This window comes from Salmo salar, chromosome ssa14 (genome assembly GCF_905237065.1).
Source record: "Salmo salar chromosome ssa14, Ssal_v3.1, whole genome shotgun sequence".
Classification (NCBI taxonomy): domain Eukaryota; kingdom Metazoa; phylum Chordata; class Actinopteri; order Salmoniformes; family Salmonidae; genus Salmo; species Salmo salar.
Window position 1 is genome coordinate 38,962,349 of NC_059455.1, and position 17,521 is coordinate 38,979,869.

Sequence of the window (17,521 nt, forward strand, 5' to 3'; positions counted from 1 at the left end):
AGGTGAACAAAGAACAAAAACTAAGCTAGAAACATGTAACGGTTTTATTACCTTTTATGTTTAATTCCTTACTGAAAAAAAGGTTTAAATGCTAAGTAAACCTGGCCACTAGTGGTGGAACAATAATGAACCAACAATGGCTGCAATCGCGAAATAAAGCATTATTCAACATCAAACAGGAAGAGCAAATAATACCAAAGCATCTTTGCAGTATTTTTTAAAATGCGTCACACATTACACGTATTTACAAAAAGTAAGTACAGTTACGATTATGACGGTCTAACAACATGACAGAAATATTAGATTATTCAACCATGACTAAGGGTTGATTGTAATCCAAAATGTCTTAAACATGACTTTCTGAACTTATGAAACTAGTAGCTAAGTCAAACAATTCCTCTCAAATTAAAATGTGAGCTTAGCTGGTGTGGGTGGTTCTGAAACATGAGCAGGCAAATCTTGGCAATTGTTAATAATTTCTATTAAATAACATTTTTTTCTTGCACTATTCAAGCAACACATTTGAACATTAACATAGGTCATTTTCACTGATAACATCTACTTCCTTAGCCAAACAAAACACTAATTCTATTGTCCATAGTAACCAAGTCATCAACCATCAGTTGGGAATACATTGTATCAAAGCTTTTGCCCTGGTACAAAGTTTGTATCCATGTTTTATTTCAGAATATATAAATAAAAATCATAGCTAAATATGTTTTAAAATAAGTTGCACATAGAGATAAGAAAAATCAAACATTGCTGCTTCATCTCTTGTTTCTTAAAGTAACTGTCGAGTGAAAATGTAACTTTAAAAAAAGTTAATATTCTGTTAAGCCAAATAATGTTGTTGACTCATCCTATACTCATGTGGCCAAAGCATAAATTGGAGAAAAATAAACACTTCAAAAACCCCACCTCAAACTTGTATCTAAAACAGATAGTTTAAAAACTGCTTGCTATTTCCTTACAGAGTATAATGTCATACTCCTGAGGAGGATGAGCTGGCCAATCAGCGGCCTACTCACATTAAAATTTGTGATGACCAGTATACACCCACACCATTATGTTGTTGGGGTACGCACCCACCATTCAAATACAGAAAAGCTACTTTTTAACATAATTACTTTTTTTTGGAAGGAAAACTATTTTACTCATATTGTAAGTAATTACTTGTCATATTTCATAGAAATCTGGAAAAGTTTGACAGTTACTTTAAATGAAAAATAAATAGATGTAAGCTTTGAACTGTTTACAAAAGCCTAGTCGATCTAAGTCACAGATTTCACACTTTTAGCAAACTTCTGACCTTGGTAGTCCTTCTCCCATTAGATGAGACACAAGGCAGGGAACATGTCCACAATAATGACAGTAAGTGTCAGGTTTGCAGAGTTTCATTTCAATCCAGTCAATTCAGGAGAGGTATTCAAATTCCATTGATGAATTAAGCTTCCCAATATTTCGATTTGGTAAATACTGAATTTTGAACTCACTTCCTGAATTGACTGAGTTGAAATGGGAGTCGACCTCAAGGTGTGTGTACAGGTGTGAGGGTCTGAGGCGGGGGGACTAGAAAGTCCTTTCTAGGTGGTTTTGACCGGGCTCGAATTTATATTCTAGGTGGTTTTCACCGGGTCCGAATTTATATTCTAGGTGGTTTTGACCGGGCTCGAATTTATATTCTAGGTGGTTTTTGACCGGGCTCGAATTTATATTCTAGGTGGTTTTTGACCGGGCTCGAATTTATATTCTAGGTGGTTTTTGACCGGGCTCGAATTTATATTCTAGGTGGTTTTTGACCGGGCTCGAATTTATATTCTAGGTGGTTTTTGACCGGGCTCGAATTTATATTCTAGGTGGTTTTTGACCGGGCTCGAATTTATATTCTAGGTGGTTTTTGACCGGGCTCGAATTTATATTCTAGGTGGTTTTTGACCGGGCTCGAATTTATATTCTAGGTGGTTTTTGACCGGGTCTGAATTTATATTCTAGGTGGTTTTTGACCGGGTCTGAATTTATATTCTAGGTGGTTTTTGACCGGGTCTGAATTTATATTCTAGGTGGTTTTTGACCGGGTCTGAATTTATATTCTAGGTGGTTTTTGACCGGGTCTGAATTTATATTCTAGGTGGTTTTTGACCGGGTCTGAATTTATATTCTAGGTGGTTTTTGACCGGGTCTGAATTTATATTCTAGGTGGTTTTGACCGGGTCCTAATTTATATTCTAGGTGGTTTTTGACCGGGTCTGAATTTATATTCTAGGTGGTTTTGACCGGGTCTGAATTTATATTCTAGGTGGTTTTGACCGGGTCCTAATTTATATTCTAGGTGGTTTTGACCGGGTCCTAATTTATATTCTAGGTGGTTTTGACCGGGTCCTAATTTATATTCTAGGTGGTTTTGACCGGGTCCTAATTTATATTCTAGGTGGTTTTGACCGGGTCCTAATTTATATTCTAGGTGGTTTTGACCGGGTCCTAATTTATATTCTAGGTAGTTTTTGACCGGGTCCGAATTTATATTCTAGGTGGTTTTTGACCGGGTCCGAATTTATATTCTAGGTGGTTTTTGACCGTGTCCGAATTTATATTCTAGGTGGTTTTTGACCGTGTCCGAATTTATATTCTAGGTGGTTTTTGACCGTGTCCGAATTTATATTCTAGGTGGTTTTTGACCGGGTTCGAATTTATATTCTAGGTGGTTTTGACCGGGTCGAATTTGTATTCTAGGTGGTTTTGACCGGGTCGAATTTGTATTCTAGGTGGTTTTGACAAGGTCTAGTTGTATTCTAGGTGGTTTTGACAAGGTCTAGTTGTATTCTAGGTGGTTTTGACAAGGTCTAGTTGGATTCTAGGTGGTTTTGACCGGGTCGAGATGGATTCTAGGTGGTTTTGACCGGGTCGAGATGGATTCTAGGTGGTTTTGACAAGGTCATAAACGTGGATGTGGAAGTCGTCGTCGTATTTGATGTAGTAGACGGAGGGCTTGGCGGGAACCTGGTAGATAACCAGCCCAGTCCTCTTCACGCCCTTATCAGTGACGTACTCCACCTGCTTACCCACAAGGCTCTCTGTCTCCTCGCCTGGCTTCCTGTCCGCAGGCAGCAGGTGTTTGTTCTCTGGGAAACGAGGGAAAAAATAAAGGAGGAAAAAAGAGATATGCATATGGTGTCTGCCGTTTTACTTCACATACCAGAACAAATACTTCCTCCTCTTTCAGGTCCACTACTCAGCAGCTAGCCACGTAAGACATGTGTTCCAGTTCTCATGCTCTCAACAGACTACAACCATTTCACCCAGTAGCCTCATAAGCCATTCATGACCTGATTTTAAGTTGTCTTTCTGGATGTATACTTTGATCCCCAGCAGAATCTGCCCAGTATAATCAGATGTGTGTATATCTCTTCTGTATATCTCTTCCTTAGCTTTACATGTCAAACCTGCCTTTCATTCAGCTTTACAACAATTACTTCATCCTCAGGTTCTGTTAGTACTGAGGACATGGCTCCCTCCCTGGCCATCCACATACTGTGCTGTATGTCCTTATTTCAACTGCTCTATGCAGTGAAGACCATTTCTATTTCTTCTTAGGGAGATAAGATATGTGTGGGTTAAAGTCTTTACAAGGGCCTTCACTAATGTTAAACTAGATTTACAACGACCTTTACTAATGTTAAACTAGGTTTACAAACTCCTTTACTAATGTTAAACTAGGTTTACAAACTCCTTTACTAATGTTAAACTAGGTTTCCCTTGTGTCAGCACTAACCATTGCAACAGACCTGTGATTTGTATCAGACCCTCTGTCGCATCATCTTCTAAAGGTTAACATAATTATATGGAGTAAATAAAGTCTTTCTCACCAGCTTCAGGGAGGATGCGGAGGTCTCCGTCCTTATAGTCGTCCCACAGCTGGTACATGTAGAGCACAGGGTCCTTCTCATAGGTGATGTAGTACCAGTTGGTCATGATGGGGGCGCGAGACAGGACCATGCCCCTCCACTCATTCTTCTCACCGTCCTCCTTCTCAAACAGGTGCTCCACAGCCTTGCCAACCAGCTCTGGCGCATCGTGGGGCACCTTGATCTTGTTGTTTACTATGGAGGTAAAGAGAAGGATTTATAGTTTTGAAAAACACTAAAATAGCAGCCTGGTCAAGAACACGGAACACTGTGCTCACTTTTGGTTTCAGATTATTTCATTTAACTAGGCAAGTCAGTTAAAAACAAATTCTGATTTACAATGAGGGCCAACCCCGGATGACACAGGGCCAATTGTGCGCCACCCTATGGGACTCCCAATCACAGCCAGATGTAATACAGCCTGGATTCGAACCAAGGACTGTAGTAACATCTCTTGCACTGAGATGCAGTGCCTTAGACCGCTGCGCCACTCGGGAGCCCCAAAACAGAACGTGAACTGGTTCCACCAGGCTACTAAAATAGTTACTTAACTTAAACTGAGAGAATTGCTCTTTTTGTGTACTTTGGGGGCAAGAGGTAAAATGGGGAAACAAATACTAGGCCCTTTCGATCTGAATGGAATAGATAGGTGTATAGGTCCAATCCTATACAATTCTTCTACATTGACACATATACAATACAAGCTAGGTGCTGAGGTGATGGGATTGAACAAAATGATCTTGCATCGAGTTGACAACACCTTTATCTTGTGGTTTGCTGTACAGGAGATTACAATTAGCAATGCGTGGAAAGGTCACATGATAACGAAACGGTAGGTCATTAACCTACGGATAAGGAGAGCAATGGGGATAATGGTATGCAGGCTTTTATTTACAATTGGCCTTGATAAGATGAATCTGTTGTGTACATACTGACCTGGAACAAAGACCAGCACACTGTTCTTTTGTGTTTTGTACATATTTGCTTGGCGGTCATTCCAGGTCGAGAATTTCTTCTCTCATTACCAACATGCTTAAATCAAAGCTTCAACATACTCAAAACGTAGGTGAACCCACCGACTTTCTCTGTTAAAACCTGCAGGTTGGACACCCGCTCGTCTTTGAACAGCTCGATGCCATAGACGCAGTCGAAGCCGTCGTATTTGACCATGTACAGGGAAGTGTTGACGGTGAGGCGCTCCAGCACTGTGCCTTTCCACTTGGTCAGGTTGCCCTTCTCCCTCCAATTGTGCTCAATCCGCAGGCCCAGCAGGTTGTTAGGGTCTGGGGTCGACGACAGAGACAAACCCGAACTCTCACTCAGCTCGCCGCTACTACGCTTTCTGAGAGAAGAATATAGGTGTAAAATAAAGTTTAGGTTAAAGCAAAACAGGAAATACCCAAAACAGTACTCAAATATCAGTGAAATAACCAAGAACAGGTGTTTCAACCTACCTGCCCCTTTTCTTGGACATATTTCCAGAAATTCACACAATCCTGTGGGCAGAGAGCAAAGACAGTGTATTATTTCAATGCAAGAACCTTTAATAATGTAGCAAATGGCAGGGCAGGGAAGCGAACCCAGGTCGCTGGCTCACATAGTGAGGATCGCTATGTTGCACCCGCAGAACGGAAAGGCACGTCCCTGTGCCCTCGACAACTCAGCCCCCTCATAGTTCTGGGCCGTAAATTCACAAACACCATCCCACTTCTGACACCAGTGTAGAGAACGGCAAGGGAAGCGAGCCCGGGTCACTGGCGTGAAAGGCATACACCCTGCGAATCGTGCCAATAGGGTTCCCCCACTCAGTGGGAATAGTAATGTGGCTCATATACCAAGGATCTCTACCATAATCTCAATCTGGAGAAACTAATTTGATACAATTGTATTGAGTGTAGGCTAATTATGAATTAGCATTTCACTAGGCAATATTGATAACACATGGACTGTGTCACGGGGTAGAAATACCTATATTCAAATGAAATGTTAGATGGCACATTTATCTGGAGACATGCAATCTGCAAATCATAACAAGATAACCTGTTACAGTGTTATCATATAATGAATTATGGTTACGCAAGCAATAAACCCTCACCCACCAGTGTACAAGTACTGTCGAGGATGTGTTATTTTACCCAGGTAGCCCTAGTTTCCCGCGAGTATACCACAGGCGTTGTTACAATGGTTGCATTTACACAGGCAGCCAAATTCTGATATTTTTGTAACTAATTGGTGTTATGACCAATTAAATCAGCTCTAAAAGCATCTGATGTGATTGGTCAAAAGACCAATTACTGGCAAAAAAATATCATAATTGGGCTGCCTGTGTAAACGCAGATTAAGTAGCCCTACCGGATGTCAACAAACAACGTCGCCCTCACTGCATAACCTCCTTCAACTGTTGCCAGTGCAGTTGTCTGTGAAATCATGTCATGTCTCTAATGTAATTTCGCTGCGGACCACGTTTCGTAAGATTGCAGCAATTTGATATTTCTGGACAAGCCAGAGATAATCCTGACTACAACATCAAGGTGTAAGCATGCCTGTAAGCAGAGGTGTAGGCCTAGCCTTTCACATGCACGATTACGTTCAGATGTTGCCAATTGCTTTTCAAAGAGGCGCGTGCCTATTTGCGCAAAGCGAAACCAATAATAGAATATTCAACGTCATGTAATCATGTGCGGTAATTTTGTGCCGTAACACTGACCACTGGTATACAGTAAAACGACCAACTGTGTTGGCATTTGCATTACAATAAATAGCGTAGACAAAATTGACACACTGGCGGGCTTGAAATGCATAATAATGTAGTGCAGTAACACGATTATCAAAGTAGAAAGCATATTTAGACAAAGAGAGTTACCTGGCCCCTATTTTCATATCTACTTCCCTCTGCTGAGCAGAATCCGCCTCATGTAGGCTACAAGGGAACAGTCTGACTACGAGAACTACAACTACCAAGATAGGTTTATGACTAAACTCTGTAAAAGTGTTGTCCTTCGCACAGGCCGCTGGGAGTTGGTGTCCTTCATGTCACCCACACCAATAAATCCATAACAATAGATTGGGTTGTGTAACTCACAAAGGAGAAAAAATAACGGTCTTTAGTGGAGCTGTACATTGTGGCTTTGGCAAGCAATTAAATATTCAGTGTGTAGGCCTGTCTATTTCAGGAAAACTGAATTAACATCAAACGTATCCATTTTGTTTTGCCTATCCGGTAGTAAGCTTGTTGGCCAAGCGTGTAGGTTGAACTACATTTCCCACAATGCAATACATATCGCGGATTGGGTTGGGAAAATTCCTTTACAGCTGCACTATGACATGTATTTTTCCCTTAGCCCATACTTTCTTTGTCCTGCTATTCAACTGTGGGCCCATATGAATAGCTATGCCTGCTTTAGGAAATAGTCTAGACTTACAATGTGTGAGTACTTCTGTAGAATGGATGCATTGCATGTTTATATTGATATCAAACTATATAATATTGGCTACTAATAATAATATGTTAGCAATTATAAAGTGGATCAATGTTGAATCAAGGCTTGGAAGTGGTGGTATGAATGAGTCAACCAGGTGTTATTTGCAAGAAGGTGGAGGCACACAACACACACACACACACACACACACACACACACAGCCTCAGGAAGTAGTTGGGGGGGTTGTGTATGAAGACACTGCTAATAGCTAATACAGGCCTAGTAAAGTAAATACTTTTGTATTTTTTTCAAACTAAATGTATTTGAGTGTTTACCAGCATTTGTAACTTTAGTCTGATAATAATCTGTACAAAACAGTTAATCTGATAATACTTGTGGAATATAAAAATACTTACTTCATATGTTTTCCAGTTTCTTGAAATACTTTGCAAATGCAACTTATTTCTATGTGAAACTGAAATGGTCTTTTAATTCCTTTTCCATAGATGCTCTTATCCAGAGCAATTTACAGTAGTGAGTGCATACATTTTCTATACTGGTCCCTCGTGGGAATCAAACCCACACCCTTAGCATTGCAAGCGCCATGCTTTACCAACTGGGCCACATAATATCATCACAAACCACTTGATGTCTCAATGTACTCAATTACTGTATTGGTCATTGTTTTTCTTCATGGTGACAAAAAGTCTACAGGTACAAACCTAGATGACCAGCCTATGTATAGTACAGTGTAAGGATGGTAAATTAATACTGCACAAAAAGTGGTTGTTTTCCATGGTATTTGATCAAGAAAAATATTTCAATTGTCTTGTTTTGGCCGGTGTAGACCGTCATTGTAAATAAGAATTTGTTCTTGACTGACTTGTCTAGTTAAATAAAGGTTAAAAAATAACTTTGCACCTTTTGATATAAATGTTTGAGGACAGGGTTTTCTGGATTCCATTAGAATGACAGAATCACAGAGAAAGGGACATAGCAACAACTCTTACAATTCCAACTATTGAATCCTGTAAGTTACTGTTCTTCATTATACAACCACCTTTTTGCTAAAGACGTCTATATCAGTCCACCAATACTAGTAAAGGTCTAATACTAGTAAAGGTCTAATACTAGTAAAGGTACTACTTTTGTGAAACTTTTTTTCCTGCAAAAGATTCTATATATTTTCAGGATTCTTTTGTTTATTTTGTATTTTTCACCCTCAGCACCCCTATTTCCCACGGCTATGCACGCACACACACACGCACACACACACGCACACACACACACACACACACACACACACACACACACACACACACACACACACACACACACACACACACACACACACACACACACACACACACACACACACACACACACACACACACACACACAAACAGGCAGCAAGAGTACCAAGCTAACTAAAATCAATCTCTGTCTGTCTGTCTGTCTGTCTGTCTGTCTGTCTGTCTGTCTGTCTGTCTGTCTGTCTGTCTGTCTGTCTGTCTGTCTGTCTGTCTGTCTGTCTGTCCCTCTCTCCCTCTCTCTCTCTTCCTCTCTCTGTCCCAGACTGCTGTGTCACTGTACATAATGAACTAGAGGTACAGACTCTAATCACTAAAAGACACTGCTACCTGCTGTGGGGAGTGATGGGAATAAGAAGGACCTCTGAGTCTCAGTGGATGTGATCAGTCATGCTGTCCTTTAAACTGAAATGCCCGTTTTCACCACTAGATGTCAGCCACAGTCTCTCTGTCACAGCAGACCATTCATAATGAGCTGACTTGGACAGACTTGGTGGAAAAGGTACATAATTGTCATACTTGAGGAAAAGTAAAGATACCTTAACCCTCCTGTTGTGTTCATTTCATGTTAATTAATTCTGTGTTCCCGGTCCAAAATGACCGCCCCATTATAGCTGATTATAAATCCATAATAATACATATATTATCACCTAATGTTGTGTTATATCATTGTATCAACTTAAACTCTTGTGATGATTACAAGTTTTGAACTTCTATTTGCTATTTATGGCCTGTAGGCCTCATTGACCTGAGCTCATACAACTTGTTTTTGAGTTAAAAAAGCATAATGTATAGATTATTTTGACTATAACAAATACTCAGTTGAAACTTATTGTGTTATTTATCACAGACTACTTTGTGTCAAAGTGTAACAATGACATTTGTTTTGAAACCATTTCAAAGGTTTAAATAGTGGCAGGATTTTATGTCATCAATCCGGGATATGGCGTATCTCAGTGGCCCTGGGGTCATCCTGATAACATTTTCAGCCGACAGCCGACCTCTCCTCTCAGCTGGGGATGAAGATCAGGATAAATTCCCATTCTTTGACCGGAATGTAACAACCTCAGCAGGGCCCTCTTCCTCATCACTGCATTATTACACATCGGTTGTCTCTTGGTCTGGATCATATTCTGTGTTGTCTTCAACTTCTGACACGTCTTCCTCTTATGCATCTTCACTGTCAGTTTCCTGGCCTCTCTCCTCTTCACCAGTGTCATGATCAAAGATATGATCAAGATCCTCACATACAGTATATCGTTTGGTCATTGTGCTGCCACAGAACTAATTGTGAGCAAGGCTTCAAAAAAGATTTATACACCAGAGCTGCGAGAAAAGTTCTATATATTATTGAAACAACAATATTGCGATTGTTTGTGAGAATGTCAACAGGTGTGGTTCCCGTGGGGGAAAAATTCTACTGGGGAAAGGTTGCCATGGGGGTTGCCATGGGAGCCAAGAAGGGGAGTGAGGTGTGTGTGTGTGTGCTCAAACACACATGTATGTGGGGTCTGGGAGAGGAAGTGTGTCCATCTGATGAATGGGCATGTGCCTGAAGTCAATTTTATACACTAATTGTAGTCTCACTCATTCATTTCTAATGACTGCTCATTTTTGTACAAACGTTAAATAAAACACCCAAAATGTCATGAAAATCATCAAAATGTATTTTGTGTGTTCAAATGCCCTGTGTGGACAAAGTCATGGAACCTTATGACAATCAGATTAAATTAACTACATTTTTCAGAGAGAAAACTTGTAAATCGGTCCAATTCGACCAGAACACAGCAGGAGGGTTAATAGAAAATGACTCAAGTAAATGTGAAATTCACCCAGTAAAATGCTAGTTGAGTAAAAGTCTCTGGTATCTGGTTTCAAATGTACTTAAGTACAGTGGTGGAAAAAGTAGTACATTGACATACTTGAGTATGACATCATTTACAAATGCGCTATTTGTGTTTAGTGAGTCCGCCAGATCAGAGGCAGTAGGGATGACAATGCGTTATATTATTAGGAGCGTGAATTTGACCATATCACTGTCCTGCCTTAGCATTTGAAATGTAACAAGTACTTTTGCATGTCAGGGAAAATGTATGGGAGTAAAATGTATGTATTTACTTTAGGAATGTAGTGGAGTAAAAGTAAAAGTTGTCAAAAATATAAATAGTAAAGTAAAGTACAGATACCTCCCAAAAACTACTTTAGTACTTAAAAGTATTTTTACTTAAGTACTTTACACCACTGACTAACTGTTCAAAGCAAATGATAGAGCGTTTCAGAGGGCTTCTCTGACAACCTATCCTCTATAAGAGCTCTGAATACATATCTTATACCCGCAGTGGTGTATCTGTGTGCGTCAGACTTCTTAATCAACCTCACCCTTAGTGTTTGAACTATTCAGTCAGAAATCACTGGCCCATCAACATAAGGACTGACGAAACTAATTTGTCTCCACTTAGCGACACACAAGCCTTTGAATCGACTTTGTGAAGAATTTCTTTAACCACTCCCTGAAGGCTCTTTATAAATCATCTTCTGTCCTGGACGAGGAACTTCTGAAGAGTTTACTTCCATGGTAACTTCATTAAATGTAGTTGTTGTACCTTAGCATACTGGAGCCGGCAGACACTTAAAACCCATGAAGTCTAAGCCCTGTCTAACCCGGGGGAGGGGGGTCTACTAAGCTTTATGGAATTGTTTTAAGAAGGTCATACCAAGGACCATTTAGCTATTTGATTTAGAATGTTAAGACCCATTGAAGTATCCCTGAAAAATATTAAACCATTTTTTATGAAAAAATATCTTTGGCCTTACTGCTACTAGCCTACACAAACACATTGAATAACATATTTACTACATGGAATTTGTTGAATTTCTTTGACATGTATTTAACCCCTTATTTTTGGCACAAAACAGACGCCATATACAGTATTCTTCAACTGGTTCTGGGGGCCATTCAGACGAGTCTTGTGAGGACTGTGGGCGTCCTAGAGAAAGATCTGGGCCTAGTGTGTAGCCCAAACTTTTCGGACGCTACAGACAGAAGTTGTCAGATCGGCTGTACCGACTTCAGACGAGTCCCAAGGCACATTTGGGGGTCATAGAGCAAAACGGAGAACACCGTTGTCTTTGTGAGAGTCTCATATTTCCATAGAGTGGTCATAGGGGTCATAACCATTTGGTTGCTACAGGTGATTTTGTGAGAAGACTGTCACCTTTCACCGCAGATGCGGAAGTGTGACATCGGCGGATTTGGTGGATTAAGAGGCATCCAATGCAAGCTGATATCTCTATCTTAAATTGACAGATTTTTATTGGGATTTTTTAATTATGCTAATTAGATTCCCGCGGGGCACGGACATTGACTCTAGGGGATTTAAACTGTGTAGTACTACGGCTCTATTCAATCTGTATCAATGAAGCATTAACATTGAAGTGTTGACACACCAGGGAATATTGCCCCTAATTAGTACAAGGAAGCTATGTAGAAATACAGACGGTCTAAAGGGCCCTTCCCTCTTTGTTCCCTTCATCTGTACTGGTCTTAAAACAAAGGCTATGGTAAAACAATCAATCATTTATCTGTGCTTTTACTCATCCAGTTTGATGCCAATGCAGTTGGAGGAAAGGAGATGAGGAGAGGAAAAGCCACTTTACACTATTGAGATACACCCAGATGAGTCATCTCTACCATTAGTCTCATCCCATTTCTCTCCCGTAATCCACTGTAGTCTGTGCCCTGAGCCCTATTCCAATACTTGTGCAATGCCTCCTTCTTTCTTACCTCCCTGTCTTGAAGTAATCCCTTTTCTGATATGAATGGATCTAAGCTCTTGCTTTCACCTCCCTTTCGAGGTTGGATCAGTGATTATGTGGTTATGTGGTAGTCCCACCTAGCTATCTTTAGATTAATGCACTAATTGTACGCTGCACTGGATAAGTGTCTGCTAAATGACTCAAATGTAAATGTAAAAAAAATATTACTCAGAGGGGACAGAGAGATAATTTATTGAACAGGGCTATGGACTGCTCTCTCAGTGGTTTGGATGCCAGTGTGCCTCCACCTTGGCTCACTCAGCAACACTGGATCTGGCCAGAGAAGCCTGTGGGTCTGGCTAAAGCTGGTGTACAATCCACCCCCACAGCCATTCATCATCACAGACACAGAACATCCAGAACAATAGAGGTGATTGTTGTTGTATAAGGCTAGAGAGAGACTAAAAGCCTTGTACACAAGGTTATAGGATTTCACTAGCATTTTATTTGAGCCCTTTGGCCTACGTCCTAATAATGATGTTACAGACATCATAAATAGTCAAGAGCTATAACTCATGTAATATTATGGCAGCTGTCATGAGTCATGAATCCTTAGGACATCTGTTATGTGGGTACAATGAAACCGTTAGGTTGTCCTTTTGAAAAAGGGTCCAAGTAGGCCTATAGTGCGTCTTACGTCAGAAACGGCGACTGAGTTTAGGCCATCTCGAATCCTTTTTCAAAAGGGCTTCCTGTCAGCCGAAGAACAAGCGCTGCACCAAACACAATGTCTTCAGACGTTTACAGTGGAGATGTGTAGCCAGTGTGCGTGTGAGTGAGTCAGAAAGTTAAGCTGACAAACCGTATGTGTGGGCCTTGTGTCCTCCCCTCTGACTGTGTACAAAGCTTTCCTGCTGGCCAAGGTTGCCTGTCTACGTTCCTGGCTGCCTGTCGTTGTCACAGCAACTGAGGAAAAAGCATTGAGCTGAAAAAGCACTGCTACGTTGTTTCACCAAATAGCTAAAAGTTGCCATGACTAATGGAATAACTTGCTTTATATTTGTAAGAGTGAAGCAGGATGATGACGGTGCTATTCCGACTCACTTCCTGCTTTTTATTCGGCACATAAAGTCACACACTGCTGTACAGAATGGCTTTAGATATTCAGACAGTCTTGGGAGGGAAACGGGAGTAAAATACAATTAACTTTATTATGCTCTTAAATATTTTACAGTTCATCACATAACAGCAAGGATTAACATTTTAACATGTGATTCCACTCAACACATGATCTTTGGTTGATCATTTGATCAATGAATCCCATTATGGTATATTACCAAAAATTGTGCAGTATTATCTAATAATATTCACTCTTAATCCAATGGTAATCCAAATTGGGGATCGGGATAAACTGGCAGGTCATAGATGGATCACTCGTGTCAGTAGCCAATAAAGTTTGCAAACCACTGCTTAAAACCAAGTAGCTTAGTGTAATCCTAAAAAGTCTGGAGGGAAAGTAGCCTTGGCTCCATCACACACGCACACGCGCACACGTGTGTACGTATGCACGCGCACACACACCCCCTCTCTCTTCCTCTCTTTCTCTCTCTTACACATACACATAGATTGCATCCAAATCCCTGGTCTGTCCCACACACAGCCAGGTAACTCTCTCTGCTGCTGTCTCAGCTGCTAAGAGGTTCCTCCGGCAGTGGTATCCTAGGAGGGGAGCCAGTGGATGCGTTCTCCCCAGGGGCATGCTGCGAATCTCGCCTTTAAAAATAGAGTACTCCCGTTCTCCCTCCATCTCACATCTCCAGATATATGTCAGTTCAATTTTCACTGCAGGAGAGAAGACACTCACTTGCCAAAAGGGTCAGGTAGAGTTTTCTGGTGATGAAAGCCTTTGCACATAGGTGGGATGAGACAGAATCTTTGACAAAACTTTTCCCTAAGCTCCCAGAATATTTACAATGAACAGAACAATGAACAAAACATTTTGTTTTATCAAGAACCTAGATAACATTTATTCTGGAACTCAATATAAAGAACAAGCTAGACTGTGTCTGGTTTATTTTTGGGAACTCCCATTCAGTTTTTCTATTTCTCAAACCAAGGAACCTCAATCCCAGCCACCACATTCTTCCTGTACTTCTTCTGCCTTTATCAAAAGATCTCCAGGCCTGGTAGCCATGTAAATGAGTTCCTGTTACAGCTGTACTGTCCTGCTGAGAGTGTTGATTGTGGTATGGGATGAATTACAGAGGGGATATTATGGTGAAGGAGACATGTAGACTCAAGACCGGTCATGTCTATATCCAAGGTCACACTGTGTGTGCGTGTGTGTGTGTGTGTGTGTGTGCGTGTGAGTGCGTGTGCGTGTGCGTGTGAGTGTGTGTGTGTGCGTGTGTGTGCGTGTGAGTGCCTGGATCACACATGAAAGAACAATTGATCGAGTGTCACATCCTGTTTCCATTGGTAGATCATGAAGTGTGTGTCTGTGTGTCTGTGTGTCTAGGAATACCGCTCTGTTTCAGCTGATAATGGTAGCATGTCCACATGGCAACAAGCTCTCACAGTCTCACTGCAGAGTTAGACGTTGATCGACGTTTCTCCAAACATCAAATTTCGAAGTTGCTCCAAACGTCAAATGAATAGGGTTACGTTTAGGCACTCATTCCAACAGGTTAAGGTTTAGGATAGGGTTAAAGCAAAAACAAAAAAAACGGGTGTCCACACACACACACACACACACACACACACACACACACACACACACACACACACACACACACACGGGATTATGCCCATTCACCACCCCCGTCCACCATGCCCTAGTAAAACCCTAGCCTACTTGATGGTAATAGTGCTCACTGTTGTCCCTAGTGGGCAGGTTTGAAGGCATTTCCCGACGTGCCCTGGACATGTGTGGACGTCCAATTTTGAAGTCACTCTTGAGCAATCTGCCTGCATATGAAGGAGGCCTTTACAGACCCCTGACTGTCAGAATGTAATAGATGATTAGACGTTCTAACATACCTCTGTGTGGTTCACCATGGTTCACTGTTTATCCAAATAAAAGCATGTGTGTGTGTATGTATGTGTGTGTGTGTGTGTGTGTGTGTGTGTGTGTGTGTGTGTTTGTGCACATGTGCATTGGTGCATGTGCATGCTAGTGTAACCGATGTGAAATGGCTAGTTAGTTAGCGGTGGTGCGCGCTAATAGCATTTCAATCAGTGACGTCACTCGCTCTGAGACCTGAAGTAGGGTTTCCCCTTGCGTTGCAAGGGCCGCGGCTTTTGTGGCGTGATGGGTAACGATGCTTCGTGGGGTGTCAGTTGTTGATGTGTGCAAGGGTCCCTGGTTTGAGCCCAGGTTGGGGCGAAGAGAGGGACGGAACCTACACTGTTACATTTTCATACTGGGTCACAAAATACAAAAATACAATACAAAATATAACCTGTGTAAATACCTGTTGTTAAATGGGAAACAGCACGGTAGTTGTGCAGGGCTTAATGATACTGATGGCTGTCGATGGCAAAATCTGTAGCATGAAGACAACTGTGTTAGCAGTGGGCTTATGTGACCATTACAACGGTGTACGCTAGCTAACACACTTATCTACAGCAATCATATGCCAAAGCACATCCCAGAAAGGCCCTCAATCCCTAACAGGTACCATATACCCACACATGTATAAATCTGTAACGTACAGCAAACTTGTACACATTGTAAAATATAAAATATAAAACAGTATTCAGAACGTGACCTACCCCTTGCATCACATTTTCATACTGGGAAGACCTGACGTTCGCGATCTCCCCCTATCTGCAAGCGGGGCCAATCACAACACACCTTATTGTCATCAGTTGAACCAACCAATACGAATGCTTGAACATTAAGTACACATTTCTTTAGAGGCAAGTGGAAACATAACCAACCCCGTTACACTAGCGTGCATGTCTGTGGAATGTTACATTCTAAAATTGGAAATCACGCCAGATGATGAGAGTGTTAGGGCTAAAATCAGAATGTGCTGATTGCTGTTTTCACTGGGTTTAATTAGCGAGTCTATAAGCTGATTTTTACCCTTAATCACACCTAACCTCCCTGTTCTCTTGCAAAGGATGAAATGGCAAATTTAGAGGATGGTGTCTGCTGCAGTCTTTTTCTCAGGAGAACTTTCTGTAACAACCCCAAGACATTTTGTGTTTGAGAACGGAATACATTCCGACAGGGTCAAGAAGAGTTTAGTGGGATGGGTGAACACATGGGACGACTGGGTTTGAACCTAGATCTCCTGCAGCCTACAAGTTGTTTATTTATTTATTTTACCTTTATTTATACAGGTTAAATCAATTAAGAAGAGATTATTATTTGCAATGCTGATCTGTGTTAGCCCACTGAGCTAAAGTCTAGGTATTAACCTGGATCGCTAACGGAAGTTTTTAGGTCTCAGGCATACAACCCCCCCCCACCGACACAAAGTAACAAAATGAGCAATCATCCAAGTTGATCTTCAGTCTACAAAGCAGAAAGTTGACTTTAGAAAAATATCCCCAAAGAGAGAACAAATATTTCCTTTCCTGATGTAAATTAAACTTAGCATTCAACGGAGTTCTGCCCACTGAACAATCTTGACAATACAGTTCCAAGTCATGTCCTCCACATTGGACATTGAATCTGTTTAACCTTTTCACAATGAAGAATGAGGTTCACACGTGTGCACTCCTAATGAGTATGACCAGCCTATAAAAGACTTCACTACGCATGTTTCCCCGTCCTTTAACACCATGTATGACCTCCACATAGCGTTTCAAGTGTTATGTTTCACAAGTTTAAGGACCAGACTTTGAAATGGGTTTAGAATATTTATTGAGGAAATGGATGTGAGAACGAGGATTCAGGAGGAGAATTAGAATGGACCAGATGAAGCCGAGGGCTACAGATGACCCTCCCCAGGAGATCCTTGGAAGAACCTAGATAAAAGGATGCAAAAACTTGATAAAGGTAGTAATGCATGGTGTACTGCAACACGTCATGCACTACAGAACATAGAGAAGGAACGTTCATTTGTCAGGTTAAAGTAGTGTGACTGTGGTGATTAAGGAGATTGAGGACAGGTGTGGAGGA

The 17,521-nt window shown here is 41.2% G+C and overlaps 1 protein-coding gene across 3 annotated transcripts; it reads right to left on the reverse strand.

The window, feature by feature from the left end:
- Positions 1-26: 26 nt before the first annotated feature.
- LOC106569542 (spindlin-W) lies at positions 27-6,875 on the reverse strand. 3 transcript variants are annotated; one of them, XM_014140998.2, is made up of 5 exons: positions 6,766-6,875; positions 5,357-5,398; positions 4,979-5,244; positions 3,864-4,097; positions 27-3,119 (listed from the first exon to the last, which is right to left on the reverse strand). In XM_014140998.2, the coding sequence occupies exons 2-5, from the start codon at positions 5,374-5,376 to the stop codon at positions 2,914-2,916; spliced, it is 726 nt and encodes a 241-aa protein (XP_013996473.1). In that variant the 5' UTR covers positions 5,377-5,398; positions 6,766-6,875; the 3' UTR covers positions 27-2,913. The 3 variants fall into 3 exon arrangements, with proteins under 3 accessions (XP_013996473.1, XP_013996474.1, XP_013996475.1); XM_014140999.2 differs by lacking the exon at positions 6,766-6,875 and adding an exon at positions 6,255-6,494; XM_014141000.2 differs by lacking the exon at positions 6,766-6,875 and adding an exon at positions 6,002-6,023.
- Positions 6,876-17,521: the final 10,646 nt, after the last annotated feature.

Bases quoted from the DNA above. Each gene is read 5' to 3' on its own strand.
- LOC106569542 (XM_014140998.2), bottom strand. From the start codon at position 5,376: ATGTCCAAGAAAAGGGGCAG. The intron at 5,245-5,356 runs GTAGGTTGAAAC...TTCTTCTCTCAG, and splicing joins ATGTCCAAGAAAAGGGGCAG to AAAGCGTAGTAGCGGCGAGC. The intron at 4,098-4,978 runs GTGGGTTCACCT...TTACCTCCATAG, and splicing joins GGTTTTAACAGAGAAAGTCG to TAAACAACAAGATCAAGGTG.